At 39.2% G+C, this 16,551-nt stretch overlaps 1 protein-coding gene across 3 annotated transcripts in view; it reads left to right on the top strand.

The window, feature by feature from the left end:
• WNK1 (WNK lysine deficient protein kinase 1) overlaps positions 1-16,551 on the top strand; it is a 154,167-nt gene that overhangs the window by 112,473 nt on the left and 25,143 nt on the right. For 2 of the 3 annotated variants that reach the window (XM_081083650.1, XM_081083652.1), the window contains 12 exons: positions 301-759; positions 1,440-1,718; positions 2,412-2,509; positions 2,612-2,774; positions 3,158-3,274; positions 3,587-3,760; positions 3,940-3,997; positions 4,140-4,262; positions 5,002-6,443; positions 7,564-7,647; positions 9,557-9,634; positions 10,207-10,267. In XM_081083650.1, coding sequence (XP_080939776.1) covers positions 301-759; positions 1,440-1,718; positions 2,412-2,509; positions 2,612-2,774; positions 3,158-3,274; positions 3,587-3,760; positions 3,940-3,997; positions 4,140-4,262; positions 5,002-6,443; positions 7,564-7,647; positions 9,557-9,634; positions 10,207-10,267 — 3,136 coding nt within the window. The remainder of the gene's footprint in view (positions 1-300; positions 760-1,439; positions 1,719-2,411; positions 2,510-2,611; positions 2,775-3,157; positions 3,275-3,586; positions 3,761-3,939; positions 3,998-4,139; positions 4,263-5,001; positions 6,444-7,563; positions 7,648-9,556; positions 9,635-10,206; positions 10,268-16,551) is intronic. The other variant, XM_081083651.1, reaches the window with a different exon arrangement.

Raw genomic sequence — 16,551 nt, 5'->3', positions numbered from 1 at the left:
TGCTATGAACAAAAAAGCCTTGCCTGTGGAAGGGTCCTCATTTTATTGTTGAAAAATGAAGCATTAGTAAACTTCTCTACAAAGATCTGGAACAGTAGCCAATCATCCTCTTTGTATCCTGCAATCCTTTCCCTATTTTTATGTGGCATATTAACTTACACTAATGTATCCAGAGTTTCTTCTTGTTGTTTTCTTTTTAAATTTTCATTCCTTTGAGCTAATACATGTCTTGCTTTGGTGGCCTTGCTTCTTCTTTTTTTTTTTTTAAATCTGTCTGTTTTGTTTTCTTTACCTTCTCAGCTTCCAGTTTCCCAGCCAGTACCAACTATCCAAGGCGAACCTCAGATCTCAGTTGCAACACAACCCTCAGTTGTTCCAGTCCATTCTGGTGCTCATTTCCTCCCTATGGGACAGCCACTCCCTACTTCCTTACTCCCTCAGTACTCTGTCTCTCAAATTCCTATATCAGCTCCTCATGTGTCTGCGGCTCAGACAGGTTTCTCAACCCTTCCCATCACAATTGCAGCTGGCATTAATCAGCCTCTGCTCACCTTGGCTTCATCGGCTACAGCATCTGTGATCCCAGGGGGATCAACTCTGGCTTCTAGTCAGCTTCCAACCCTTCTGCAGCCTGTGACTCAGCTGCCAAGTCAGGTTCACCCACAGCTTCTGCAGCCATCAGTTCAGTCCATGGGACTACCAGCTAACCTTGGACAAGCTGCTGAGGTTCCACTTCCCTCTGGAGATGTTCTGTACCAGGTATTGTGTTATCTAGCAAAAAGGAGGGCACCAGAGGGTTTTGTTCTTATAGTAGACCATCAAGGACTTGAAAATATAGTAGTTTTATATCAGAATAACTAGCAATAACAGTAGTTGCTGATCTTTCCTAGAGAAACTAAAATAGTAAAATTCTGAGAAAGGATAGGGTGATGATGTGTAATGATTCATTTCCATTTTTCTGAAGATACCTCTTGGGAGAAAAATGGTTCATTTAAAACTCAGTGAAAGCTAATTAAATGCTAGATATGGCTACTAAGAGTACATCAGGCTACTTTTGTAATAAGAATAAATAGAGTAACTAACATGGTATCAATAAAAAGCTTCAGGGTTTGGATTTAGAAGATTAGCAGGTCATGATATGACTGGAATGACTGATACCTTGAAGAGCTTTTTCATTCTTCCACTTAAGATTGACTAGAAAGTAGATATTTCTGGAAGGGAAAAAAAACCAAAACAGCAACTTAAAACACAGTTGTAGAATCCTGTCCCCTAAATTGAAATCAGAAATCTTTAAATTATTAGAAAAAGAGTGGGCTACTATTCTTTGCTATGTGCATTCTTTCTCTCTCTCCCTTTTTTTTTTTTTTTGGCATGTCTTGCTGTTTTGCTAATTTGATGACCTGACCTGCACTAACTCACCTTCCTCATTTCTATCACAGGGCTTCCCACCTCGATTGCCACTGCAATATCCAGGAGATTCAAATATTGCTCCCTCTTCCACCGTGGCTTCTGTTTGCATCCCTTCTACAGTCTTATCCCCTCCCATGCCTACAGAAGCATTAGCTACACCAGGTTACTTTCCTACAGTGGTGCAGCCTTATATGGAATCAAATCTTGTAGTTCCTGTGGGCAGTATAGGAGGACAGGTTCAAGTGTCCCAACCAGCAGTGAGTTTAGCACAAGCCCCCACTACATCCTCCCAGCAAGCAGCTCTGGAGGTAAATGGAATTTCTGCATGTTAACATCTAAAACATATATATGTAATGGGATAAAAATTACAGAGCAGAAACATAGGTTCCCTGGTTTAGAACTCATTTGGAGACTATTTCAAACTAACTTCTGAATGACTTTTTCTTACAGCAGAATGAAATGCCAATGTGGGGGCCTTGTTGCCACTGGTTGTTCTGTTGGGAAGTGAGTGTGCCTTGGAGAAGATTAACCCTATTAGCACTTCACTTCTCTAGCTAGTACTTTAGCCATTATTCTTCTCCTTTCACAAATTCTTGCCATTGGCAGTCGTAAGAATATCTTATCCTGCTGTGCTCCCAGTAATCATTTTTGCCCTGCTAGGAGAAAGATCTGAATCATCTTTGCACTTTACTCTGCCTGCCCTATTGCACACTTCTGGTAAGATGCTGGCTGCATGGCAAATTATAGTTTCTCACTATCTAGCAGCTATGTTGGCTGGTATCACACCATGCAGTCTATTTCAGAGACTAGCTTTAGAAACTTCCTTTGGAATTTTAAGACCACTATCTCTAGATGCTGAATATTGAGAATTACTAGTAAATTTAGTGCTTCTAGGACTTAGGGGAGGGATAAGAAAAGTAAAAAGAATAGCTTGTTGGGAATGGTGAATAGTAAATGAAATGTAGTACTGCCAAGATTTGAATTATCCTTTCTATTCACAGAGTACTCAGGGAGTGTCTCAGGTTGCTCCTCCAGAGCCAGTTCCAATAGCACAGCCACAACCTACCCAGCCTACCACTTTGGTCTCTTCTATAGACAGGTAAGTAAAATTCTCTGTCCTTGACTGGTAGTAAGATGATATGAAACTTAAAAATATCAAAACTTTAAGTCTCATATTGTAAACTGAACTCTTTTTTTGAAGTGCACATTCAGATGTTGCTTCAGGTATGAGTGATGGCAATGAGAATGTCCCATCATCGAGTGGAAGGCATGAAGGGAGAACTGCAAAACGGCATTATCGAAAATCTGTAAGAAGTCGATCTCGTCATGAAAAGACTTCTCGCCCAAAATTGAGAATTTTGAATGTAAGTATTGCTGATATGTGGGTTTCCTATAGTTTATATTATGTGGCTATTTCTAACTCTCAGGTGTACTGATGAAATTTTAGGACTTTCTAATCACTCAAATGATAGTTAAATTCCATATTTCTATGATAAGACTCTATTTACCTTTTAGAAAAAGAACAGTTTTAGTTTACATTTCTTTCAAACTAGTGGAAGATGAGTATGTGTCTCAAAGGCTAATATTTTCTTTCTACCAGTTTAAGAGGCAGAGTACCAGTGCCAGGAATACCAGTGGTAACATCAGGCTTAAGTTCAAGTGATAATCTGCATTACTTTCTCAAATTCAGTAACAAAGGTGAATGTGGTTTTCCAAGATATGAAGTACCTTTTCTTTTTCTTTTTAGGTTTCAAATAAAGGAGACCGGGTAGTAGAATGTCAGTTAGAGACTCACAATCGGAAAATGGTTACATTCAAATTTGATTTAGATGGTGACAATCCCGAGGAGATAGCAACAATTATGGTATGTCTCCATTTGGAATTCCAGTTTTACCTTAGTACTTGATCTAAGTAGCCACTGCCCTAGCCAAATATACAGTATTTTGTAATATATTTTTACATTTATTTCTATGTGAATATAACTAGTACACCAAGCCTGTGATTTAGGATGTTTTTGTATAGGACATACCTAACTAGTATTGAAGAACTTTCATATCAAGTAAATAATAATATAGGTGGTATGCAGATAGGACAGAAGTCATGAAGTTGGTAATTGAATGACTTAAAGCTTGAGAAACATTGTACTAATCAGACTGATATCACATTTCTTTTACAGGTGAACAATGACTTCATTCTAGCAACAGAGAGAGAGTCTTTTGTGGATCAAGTGCGGGAAATTATTGAAAAAGCTGATGAAATGCTCAGTGAGGATGTCAGTGTGGAACCAGAGGGTGACCAGGGATTGGAGAGTCTACAGGGAAAGGATGACTATGGCTTTTCAGATTCTCAAGTAGGTTCAACATTCCCATAGTGAAGGTTTGTTTGTTTAACATATTACTGTAGTGCCAAGCAAAATATCCAGTGATCATATGTCTGAGATGATCACACACTTGTGTTCTCTTTGCATGTGGCAATTTGCCTAATTCAGATTGCATTGAGAATGAATTGAACTACTTTTGTTTGTTGTAGAAATTGGAAGGAGAGTTCAAACAACCACTTCCTGCATCTTCCATGACACAACAAATAGGTGAATGAATCTCTTTTCTTTCTGTGTTTGCTCTTACCTTTGACCGAAGTGTGCTAATAATAAAATCTTAAAGCTTCATGTCAGTGACAGTATATACAGTATAATAATAATGCAATCAAGTGGTTTGTTTCTTTTAAACTAGGCATTCCTACCAATTCTTTAACTCAAGTTGTTCATTCTGCTGGAAGACGGTTTATAGTGAGTCCTGTGCCAGAAAGTCGATTACGAGAATCAAAAGTTTTCTCCGGTGAAATATCAGATACGGGTAAGGAATTGCTTCTACCACATACTTCTATAAATTTTGTGGCATCTCTGCTATATTGGAAGCTAGGTCATCTAGCAGTAGTTCAAATAATGACACAGACAATAAAAGAGATTAGAAAATTGGTATTATAACTAACAGATAAACATACGAAGAAAGGAAATAAGTGATGAATAGAGATTAAAGAAAAAGAGCCAAAGGTACAGCCATAACTAGATACAGTCCACGTAATAGATACTGTATAGATACAGCAATATGTATTTGCTTTTCCATTTAGTACTATTGCATATGCTTTGAAGTTACTTCATGGTTTTGTGTTTGTTTTCAGAAACAGATAATAGTATACACTAACTTACTTTGATCTAACTACTTTGCTATTTTAGAGCCTATCATTTCCTTGGGAGAGTTATTGTTTTTTAATATATTTTTATTGTTTTAAAAGAGGAAAGGAGAGGGAAAGATAGATACATCAATGATGAGAGAAAATCATTGATCGGCTGCCTCTTCATGCCCCACACTGGGGATCAAGCCCGCAACCTGGGCATGTGCCTTGACTTGAAATTGAACTGTGACCTAGTGGTTCATAGATCAACTGAGGCATGCCAGCAGGGCCCTTGGAAGAGTTTTTAAACCTTGTTGGTATGTGGCCTAGTTGGTAATCCAAAAACAGATTGCTAGGACATTCTTTTGAATCCACCCTTTAAAAATGGACTGATTCTGAATTTTTTCTTTTCCTTTGCAGTTGCTGCCTCTACGTCTCATGGTGCTGGAATGAATTTGTCTCACTCTGCTTCATCCCTTAGTCTACAGCAGGCCTTTTCTGAACTAAAAAATGCCCAGATGACAGAAGGACCCAATACAGCACCTCCCAACTTTAGTCAGACAGGACCAACATTTCCAGTAGTACCTCCTCCCATGGGTAGCATTGCTGGAGTCCCCACCACAGCAGCCACACTTTCAGTATCAGTCCCTGTAACTAGCTGCCCTCTTAATGACATTTCCACATCAGTCATTCAGTCTGAGATTACAGTGCCCACTGAAAAAGGGATTACCACCTGCACAAGTGTAACTTCAAGTGAACTCTGTATACCACCTGTGTCTGATGAATCACCAGTGCTTTCCAGCATGGTTTCAGGCATCACTATACCTGCAGTTGTCTCAACATCAGCAACATCCCAGTCGGTTCTGGCTCCCACATCTGGGAGTGTTGTTTCTAGTATAGGTACTTTACCCTCTAGACCGGTTTCAACAACTTCAGCCTCTGCAGTGAGCAGTGCTGCTGCTCCAGGGGCTAATCCTCCACCTGCATTATCTCAGCCATCAGCAGGCAGTACTACTACAGGGGCAGCCACATTAACCTCAGTTTCTAACACCACTCCGTTCCCAAGCTTAGCTTCACAGCCATCTCTTCAGCTTAGCAGCAGCACCTCTGCTCCTACACTAGCTGAGACAGTAGTGGTTAGTGCACACTCACTTGATAAAATATCTCATAGCAGCACAGCTGGATTGGCTTTGTCCCACTCTGCACCCTCCTCCTCTTCCCCTGGAGCAGCAGTATCTGGTTCCATTTCTCAACCTGGTGGGGTGCATCCTGTGGTCATTCCCTCAGTTATAGCTTCTACTCCTGTCCTTGCCCAAGCAGCAGGACCTACTTCTACACCTTTATTACCCCAAGTACCTACTATCCCACCTTTGGCACAGCCTGTTGCTAGTGTGCCTGCTGTACAGCAGACACTAATTCATAGTCAGCCTCAACCAGCTTTGCTTCCCAACCAGCCTCATACACACTGTCCTGAAATAGATGCTGATACACAGCCCAAAGCTCCTGGAATTGATGACATAAAGACTCTGGAGGAAAAGCTGCGATCTCTCTTTAGTGAACACGGCTCATCTGGAACTCAACATGCCTCTGTCTCATTGGAGACATCACTAGTAGTAGAAACCAATGCCACACCAGGTATCCCAACGACTGCTGTTGCACCCAGCAAACTCATGACTTCAACTACAAGTACTTGCTTACCACCAACCAGTTTGCCATTAGGAACAACTGGTTTGCCTGTTATACCAGTGGTAACACCTGGGCAAGTTTCTACTTCAGTCAGCTATGTTTCAGCCCCCGTCAGCACTACACCAGGAGTGAAACCTGGAACTGCTCCGTCAAAGCTACCTTTAACTAAGGCTCCAGTAAGATTCTTGTTTTGAAATAATTAAATTAATATAACCACTCTTTTTCCTTCTAATATATGCATTTTTCCACTCAGCCTTGCAAATTACAAATGAAGTTATAAAAATGTCTGCCTAATAATAGGCACTTGGTATTTATTAAATAAATAGATTGAAGGTGGTAGGGTATATGTACATTGAACATGAGAGATTTTTCCTTTTGAAATATGGCATGATTTGGGGGTTACCTATACTGCACGATTTTCTAAGAATTATAATAATCAGGTAAAATTACAGACATTTCTTCCTAATTGGTACAAATTGAAGGACTCTATCCCAAAAGACAGCTAAATGCTTCTACTGGCAATTATACACAGTAACAGAAGTTCATAATCTTTGTTTCAATGAGAATGAAGCAAATTATCTGCTTTGCTTAGATTCCACAGATGTATAATATGGGGTCAATAAAAAATTGGAAGTTAATAATGTGATACAAAGGAGAAGAATCTAATCTTAAGAATAAAATAACTAGAAGGTGTTTTCTAATCCACTATGGTGGGTTTCCTCTCATTCTGCCATCTTCAATCTCTCTGATCTTTTCCAAGTAATAAGGCTGTACTTTTTTTCTACTGTATTGTATGCATTGCCATTGATAGGAAATGCTTTTAACAGTAGTTAATATAGAGGTTTTACTCAGACAGAAAACAAATTGCTTGATAGTATTGGATTTCTGATGCCTTTTGTTATCAGGCCTGACCCTTGGTTACTTCTGAATTGTTTTTGTTTTCTCAGAAAAGTATTGTTTGTTTTTGGAAAAGCTTGATTATATTGTACCACGGCAGTGGTTCAAAAATATCTGGACTGTGCTTCTCATGTCCACACAACCTTTGTTCCCTCTATTTTCCCTGGAGAATAACTTCTTATTAAATTTTACTATTCATTTTATTGGTATGTCACAGTAATCCCTATAATAGTATCATGGTTACAATGTCCTTTATTTAAGAGTATAACCCAGATGACAAGCATGCGTTAACTAGATACATGTTATTCTTATGCTTCTGCAATTTGAATTAGTTGATTTGTTCTCCAGTCTTTACATTTCAGTGTCTCATGGACTTGAATTTCCCTTCATTGTCTGTAGGTTGTGTCAGTGGGTTCTGAACTTCTAGCTGGTATTCCATCCAGTGAGCAGCTGCCACCTTTTCCAGGACCTTCACAAACTCAGGTGCCCCAAGACTTGGCATATTTCTTAATGTGCCCCTATTTTCTTTCACAAAGGGTATTTAAATTCTTCATTGTGGGATCATGGCTTCTGGCTTCTATTTGGTTTTGACTTAGTAACAGCTTTCTTTTAAAATAGTGTAGCTAATGACCCAAGCCCTATTTAAAGTAAGAAGCTTCATAGTTCTTTTATTTGTAATGTTGCTTCAAGTCATCCAGAAAACATTTAATATTAATATTTTTTCATATTTTACGAAGGAAGAAAATAGCAAAATTGATATTTTGCCAAACAAATAAAATTCCTTCTTTCATTCGTAGAATAGTGAAATTGCATCTTAGGTATGAGGTAATTTGCTCTAGATTTCATGGAAGTAAAAATTACATGTATACAGAATTAACTTTGAAAGTTCCTTAGGAAAGGGTACCATACTAATAATTGATAATAGCCTTTTTCTATGAGTTTAGTACAACCATTTTTTTTCTTGAATTTGACATTTCTTTTAATGAACATTAAATTAAGTAATTGGTTTATATATAGATGGTTATAGGGTGCTATTTCATGAAAAAGATATATCTTTAAATAGAAAAATCACTCAGCTCAGGTGAAATGAGATTCCTCATAGAGGAATTAAGACCAGTGATGTGAATGTGAGATTCCTATCTCACACTCAGTTCTACCCACTGGGTAGGATGGTGGTCAGAATTGCTTACAGTATTTAAATTCCTTCCTTTTCCACCCTACTCTACCACCCCACACATTTAGTTGAATTCCCATAGGAAGTACTCGTTATGCATCCATTGTAACCATGAAAAAACTTCTGTGTGGGTCAAGCCTAGTAAACATTGAAACTAAATTAGAAATTTATTTTAGAACTGTAAAAGAAAAACATAGTAAATTGCTAATTTGAAAAGCCTGAATTTGTCTTTACTTCTTTGATCCCAGATATACAGTAGCACATAATTTAATGAACTTACCATAATAAAGTTTTAACTCCAACAGAGAAACCACTTCATCAGCCACTAAGTTTTGAAAAAAATTGCATTGTGGAAGTCTGTAAATTGGGAGTTTCACACCTATTTTCTCATTAGAAGCATGTATTTATAATTCTAAGAGAGCTGTAAGTGTGATGAGAAACAGCAATAAGACATGTGGAGGGATAAGTAGATAGAGCCTACATATAGACAGGGAATAGCATAAGTAAAAGCTATAGAAGAATAGGTTGCTGGAAGCCAAGATAGATAGATGTTAAGAGACTGTGGCAAGAGTAAAGTTTATGGCCTTGAGATGGATGGTAGTAAGACCTGGTTAATAGGATGGGATACTCAGACCTCCAGTTCCTCCTTTCTGTCATTTATAGGGCAGGTATAAGAGTATAGATTATTAAGGATTTACAAAAAGAATAATATTACTTGATAGTGCCATCTTTTATTTGTAAGGCCAAGGTCTCAGAAAGATGTACCAAACTGAAGAAGAAAATAGGGAACATGTGATAACTTTTAATCTACCAGTAGACCTTGATAAATTTTTCAGAACATATTTTAAGGAGAGGACAAATAGACAACTTTTTTATCACTTTCAGTAACATTAAACATAAAAGGTAAGAAAGAAAACTTAGAAACTATAAAAACAAATGTAACAGTTTTTCTAAGAAACTGTAAAAACATAAATGCAACAGTTTCTCTAAAGTTTGAGGTTGACATAACATTTTGAGAGACTGGTAAATCATTCAAGCAGTACTAGTATATCTAAATTGAATTTGGTATATTGAGTTTCATATTCCGTGAATAGACACACATTATGTCATGTCAATCTAAAGCATAAAACAGTATGTCCTATATAAATGGTCTATACATAGGGATTCTGAATATGCCAAAGACCTATATTTATTATGGTTGTTTTCATTCAATCCCAGCAACCTCTGGAAGATCTTGATGCTCAGTTGAGAAGAGCACTTAGTCCAGAGACTATTGCAGTAACATCTGCAGTTGGCGTAAGTTTTGAAAATCTTGATAAAATCTTCCCATAACCCTATGTATTATGTTCTTAGAACATAAACTGTAAATTTGACTATTGATACCTTTAACACCTATTTTGTCTTTGTTTGTTCAAGCTAGCAGAAATGAAACCGGTTAATGAAAAATTAACACTGACCCAGTAGTGTAACTGGAAAAGATTTTATTTGAAAAATGCTTTTCTTTTTCTCTGGTTAGAATTATACTAAAGGTTTTGTATTTATGATTCAGAGGAGGTTATACTCTAATCCTTTCAGGCATGTGACATAATAGTGTTCTGATTAAAACTAGTTTTCTATGAATATTCAAGTTATACTCAAGTATACCATAGGAAAAATTAAGAAAGCCATGTAGAAGCATTAAGACTCAATTTCTTCATTAAAATACTTTTTTCTTTACATTAGACCTATTTTTAGGCTGTTAAAAAAAAATACCCTCAGACCTAAGTGTTTCTTCACATATGCTCTTTATAAGAGGAAAAGCAGCAGGCCAAATTTTAAGACTGACCAAAGCTAAAGATTTTTGTGGTATCTGTATCTCTGTTTTGCAGCCTGGGTCCATGGTGCCTCCAACAGCAGTTACAGAAGCAGGAGCTCAGCCTCAGAAGGATGGTGAGAAGCATCCTTCCTCTTATATTACCACTTCCAAACCTCCCTATAAATGATTACTATTTCAAAGACATATTCTTTTTTTTTTTTTTTTAGATAGTTTCTTAGTACAAAACCCTTTGTTATTAGTTAGGCCTAGGTTCTTGCTAAGAGATGAAAAAATTCAAGCACATATAAAAGTTAATTTACTGATAAATTTCTTGGCTTTTGTGACACTAAATATATAGAGATAAATTTGAGTAGCAAAGATTGTAGAAATACAAATTTAAGATTTCAATTAATCAGTTTAAGCATTTTTATCTCTTTTTGGAGTAATTAAAATTGGCATGTTCATAAAATGTAATCTCTTTAGAAAGGCATACTTCCAACTTAATTTTGCAAAAATTACCTATATCATCAATTTAAATATTTTATTAGTACTTTTATCACCCTGAACTTAGTCATAAGTCTGTATCAATTACTGCTATTCTAAAGTTTTGTAGTGAATCTCTTTTCATTTAAAATCATGAGTCCCACAGAATCTAGGAAATTTAAAGGTTCTATTTTTTTGTTGCCTTTTCCTTCAGAATCAAGTTTAAAAGTGAAAATACTTAAATGTGATCTATACTTATGCAGTGTGAGTTTTGTATACCACATGCTTAATATTAATTACCTTTTTATAAAAATCTATTCTATTTTATACCACCTGACATAAATGTACTTCCCTGTATAAATGTTTAAAATATATATATATATATATATTAATTTCAGAGAGAAAGGAGAGAGAAATAGAAACAATAATGATGAGAGAGAATCATTGATGGTTGTCTCCTGTGTGACCCCTACTGGGGATCAAGCCCGCAACCTGGGCATGTGCCTTGACTGGGAATCGAACTATAACCTCTGGTTCATAGGTCAGTGCTCAACCACTGAGCCACACTGGCTGGGCCCCCATATAACTATTAGTAAGATTACCTAAGTGCTCTTACTCCTTTTTTTTTTTTAATTAAATCTTTATTGTTCAGATTATTACATTAGTTACTCTTTTTTCCCCACCATAACTCCCCTCCACCCAGTTCCCACCCCACCCTCCGCCCTCAGTCCCTACCCACTGTCCTCATCCATAGGTGCACGATTATTGTCCAGTCTCTTCCCTCACCCCACACCCCTTCCCCGCCTCCCCACCCCAAGAATAGTCCATTCCCTTTCTATGTCCCTGATTCTGTTACAATCACCAGTTCATACTGTTCATCAGGTTATTTATTCCCTTGATTTTTAGATTCACTTGTTAATAGATGTGTATTTGTTGTTCATAATTTGTATCTTTACCTTTTTCTTCTTCTTCCTCTTCTTAAAGGATACCTTTCAGCATTTCATATAGTACTGGTTTGGTGGTGATGAACTCCTTTAGCTTTTCCTTATCTGTGAAGCTCTTTATCTGGCCTTCATTTCTGAATGATAGTTTTGCTGGATAAAGTAGTCTTGGTTGTAGGTTCTTGGCATTCATCACTTTGAATATTCCTTGCCACTCCCTTCTGGCCTGCAAAGATTCTGTTGAGAAATCAGCTGACAGTCGTACGGGTACTCCCTTGTAGGTAACTGATTTTCTTTCTCTTGCTGCTTTTAGGATTCTCTCTTTGTATTTGCTCTTGGCATTTTAATTATGATGTGTCTTGGTGTGGTCCTCTTTGGATTCCTTTTGTTTGGGGTTCTCTGCGCTTCCTGGACTTGGAAGTCCATTTCTTTCACCAGGTGGGGGAAGTTTTCTGTCATTATTTCTTCAAATAGGTTTTCAATATCTTGCTCTCTCTCATCTTCTGGCACCCCTATAATTCGGATGTTGGTACGCTTGAAGCTGTCCCAGAGGCTCCTTACATTATCTTCGTATTTTTGGATTCTTTTTTCATTTTGCTTTTCTGATTGGGTGTTTTTTGCTTCTTCGTATTTCAAATCTTTGACTTGATTCTTGCGCTCCTCCGGTCTGCTGTTGGGAGTCTGTATAATGTTCTTTATTTCAGTCAGTGTATGCTTAATTTCTAGTTGGTCCTATCACAACATCGAGGGTCTCATTAGATTTCTCGAGGATCTCACTACATTTATCGGCGGTCTCACCAGTCTTCTTGAAGATCTCACTACATTTATCGGCGGTCTCACCAGTCTTTTCGAGGGCCTTATTAAGTTTATCGGCGGCTTCTAGACACTTCTTTAAAGACCTTACAAGTGTGGTTTTGAACTCTATATCCAGCAGTTTGCTTTCCTCCCATTCTGTCATTTGTGTCCTGTTTCTTTGTCTCGGCATTTTTTATGCTTCACTGTGTTCAGTAGAGTTCCTTTCTGTGCTAAGTGTCCCAATTACCTGAGGTAGACACTCTTGGTGCACCCCCTTGTGGGCTTTGTGCACAGTCTTGTTGTAATTAAGCCTTGATTGTTGTAGTTATCACTGTGAGGAATTGACCTCCAGGCCAGTTGGCTGTGAGAATCAGCTGTGTCTGCAGTGGGAGAACTTCTGTGCTGGAGACACCCCTCTGGGGCTAGACTTGCTTCGGTGGGCCTTTGGTGCTCACTGAGTCTTCCCCCTGAGTGTGTCTTTTATGGTTCCACAGAGCTGCAAACTGGATGGTCCCACTCTGACCTCTGGGTTTCCTGGCTCCTGGATCTCTAGGGAGGTGCTAATCTAGCCTTTGTCTGAGGCTATTCAGCAAAAGTCTCCCTGCAGGGCTTGGGCAGGGCGGGTCCCATGGGATCAACAGGGCAGGGTTAGCAATTATGGCTGCTCTCAGTCTTCCCCTCAGAGGCTCTGCTTCTCAGTGTCCCAGTAATTGCTGCAAGCCCCTCAGAGAGAAAGCTGCCTCAGGGTTCTGAGCGATGCCAGACAGTCCTGCTTCTCCCGTATGAGTCTGGGTCCCTAGACATTCGCCCGGAGCTGGAGCTCAGAGTCTGAGACTCCCTCCTGATTGAAAACAATAATCACGCCCTCAGCCGCCAGCCCGCTCCGCATGCACTCCGCACCTTAGTATTTTACTTCAGCACTGCGCCTCCTCTGAGTCTCGGTATGTTTTACTCTTTCCTCCTAGTTGTAGAACTTCCACTCAGCCAGCCTTCCTGTGGTTCTGGATGATGTCTGTTCTGTCTTTTAGTTGTATTTTTGAAGTGGTTGTTCGAGGCAGCAAACTCCGGTGTTTACCTATGCCGCCATCTTGGTTTCTCTCGATTTCTGTTCTCTTACTTCTTGTCTTTCCTTATCTTTCCTAAATGCTAAATTTTGCTTAAAACCTTTCAAAATATTTTCAAGGGAATTGATTCTCTTGTTTTAAAATGAATGACTCCAAAAATCACTGGAACAAATGATAAATTCTAGAAATGGACAAACTACAAGGGAAAGTAGAATATTAAAAAGGTGACCTTTCAAATCATAATGTGATGGGATATTTCAGTAAATGGTTTGGGGCAATTGGACAGCCATCTGGAAAAAAAGCAAAGATCACTAGCCTTCCCGTGGTCCGCAAACTGCGGCTCGCGAGCCACATGCGGCTCTTTGGCCTCTTGAGTGTGGCTCTTCCACAAAATGCCACATGCGGGCACACGTACAGTGCGATTTAAACTTCCTGGCCCATGCGCAGAAGTCGATTTTCAGCCTGGACCAGTCTGTTTTGAAGAAGTACTGTTGATATTTGGCTCTGTTGACTAATGAGTTTGCCGACCACTGCTTAGACCAAAATAAATTCTAAATGGATCAAAGATAAAAAATGATATTAGCCCTAACCGGTTTGGCTCAGTGGATATAGCGTCAGTCTGTGGACTGGAGGGTCCTGGGTTCAATTCCAGTCAAGGGCATGTACCTTGGTTGCGGGCACATCCCTGGTCGGGGGCGTGCAAGAGGCAGCTGATCGATGTTTCTCTCTCATTGATGTTTCTGGCTCTCTGTCCCTCTCCCTTTCACCCTGTAAAAAAATCAATAAAATATATATATTTTTTTTAAATGATACTATACAAATGGTGCTATAGGAAGACAAAGGAAAATTTTTCTTTTTTCTTAAATTTTAACTGTCTAGATCAGAGTCAGCAAACTTTTTCTGCAAAAGGCTAGATATTAGTCTTTGCTAGCCATACAGTCTCTGTCACAACTACTCAAATCTATTGTAGCTCCTGAGCAGCAGTAGACAATACATAAATGAATGAGTTTCGCTGTGTTCCAATAAAATTTATTTACAAAAGCAAGCAGTGGGCTGAATTTGGTCCATGCATTGTAGCTTGCTGATCCCTCATACAGAGAAAGGTGTTGTGTTTAATACCCAGCCCAGAAGTGGTAATAGATCTTAGTTTTTCTTCTTGGAAAAAAACATGCCATTTAGTCCAAAGATAAATGAAAAACTGGGAAATGTATTCATGTGCATGTATTTATATCACAAAAAGGGCTACTTTGCTAATATTAAGAGTTCTATAAATTGAGCATAGACAAGAAATAAAAGATTAAGAAAAAAGAAACATAGGCATGAAAATACAGTGGGGCCTTGACTTATGAGTGTCCCGACTAACGAGTTTTTCGAGATAAGAGCCGTCTCTTGGCCGATTTTTTGCTTTGAGTTGCGAGCTAAAATTCGGTTTACGAGCCAGCTTCAGATACCCGACCGCTAGTTGGCACAGCAAACGTCACAGTGAACGCCACAACATCAGCCCAGCATCACGTGTCTCACTCGTTCACTTTTGATTTGACATACGAGTAATTTGAGTTACGAGCTCCATCATGGAACAAATTAAACTCGTAAGTCAAGGCCCCACTATACTTTATGATAACAGAAATACAAAATAAAACCACAAGTGGTAGCACTTCTCATTTCTCGTTGATAAATTCAGAAGTTTAACAGCCACCATTGACTTCGTAGTCTCTTTGGAGATAAATTTAGTTATGTCTGTCGAAGTTTTAAATGGAAATGATTCAGCATTTTCATACCTAGATATTCCACAGATCTATAAGAAAATATTTAGTAGAGCATTTGTATAATAGCAAGAAATTTGAATAACTTAAATTTTCAGTAGAAGCTTGGTTAAAATGTGGTACATTTTTTAAAAAAATTATATCTACTTTTTGCATACATTCAGTACAACACTATGCAGCCGTTAAAAAGAATGAAACATCGATACAGAATGTTCTCTAAGTGATAACATTATATGAAAACTAGAGGCTTGGTACACAAAATTCGTACACGAGTAAGGTCCCTAGGCCTTGCTGGCAATCCAATCAGGGCCTTCCTTCCAGCTGCCAGCCGGGGCCTTCTTTTGTTCCACACCACCCCCTGGTGGTCAGCGCACGTCGTAGCGAGTGATCTAACTCCCGGTCTCCCCGTCGAACTCCCAAGGGGACACTTTTCATAATAGCCTTTTATATATATATACTAGGTGCCCAGTGCATGAAATTTATGCGGGGGAAGAGGAGGATTCCTCAGCACAACCTGCACCCTCTCTCATGTTCCGGGACCCCGATCGCTCCGGGCCTAGGTGCAGGCGTACAGACTTGGGGCGGCCTGGCTCCCGAGGCCCCATTTTATCAAGAGAACAAAGTCGGCGTTAGTTACAGCCCTCACCGAACCCAGTACAGTGTGTCTGTGCGTACAACTGCCTCATTCATGTGCCTGCTTCGCCCTACTGAATTACTAACATCTTGAGGACATAGCTCTGTCTTTTCCTGTTCACCTTCAGTGCCTGGCCTGGTGCCAGGGACCTGGGAGTGTTTGCTGAGTGAGTGAGTGAGTGAATAAATGAGTAAGTGAATGAGTGAATTAATGAGCGAGTAAGTGAATGAGCAAGCGGCTATGGGGCAGGAACTTCTGCCACGTCACCATGGCAACTCGGCAGAAGTTCCCACCCCACTCCCAGCGGCCCGGTGACCCAGGCCCCCAGCCACTCCTTCAGCAGAGGCCAGGGCAGGCAGGAAGCTTGGCTTCCTCCGTCAGTCGCCAGGGGCAACCCAAGCCTCCAGCTCCGTGGCCACTGCCATCTTTGTCGGGTTAATTTGCATATCACGCCCATTGGCTGGTGGGCGTGGCTTGAGCGCAGCAGAGGGGTGGCTAATTTGCATATTTCTCTTTTATTAGACAGGATAGATATCAAAATCAGTATTCTGGTTGTGTGAAATAAAGAAAATGCCAGTGTAGATTCTATATTATCTCTAGAAAGAAACTCAAACAAGTGATTAACCCTAGAGAGGACCTACATGGCTTTAAAGTTGCTCAGAACTGCATGTTAATGGTTCTAACACCTTTACTGTCTTGTCCTAGGATTTTGCCTAAATGTTACCTAACCAGTTTGCC

This window comes from Myotis nattereri (assembly GCF_964212035.1).
Source record: "Myotis nattereri genome assembly, chromosome: 2".
Taxonomy (NCBI): domain Eukaryota; kingdom Metazoa; phylum Chordata; class Mammalia; order Chiroptera; family Vespertilionidae; genus Myotis; species Myotis nattereri.
This window is presented reverse-complemented; position numbering and strand designations above follow the sequence as displayed.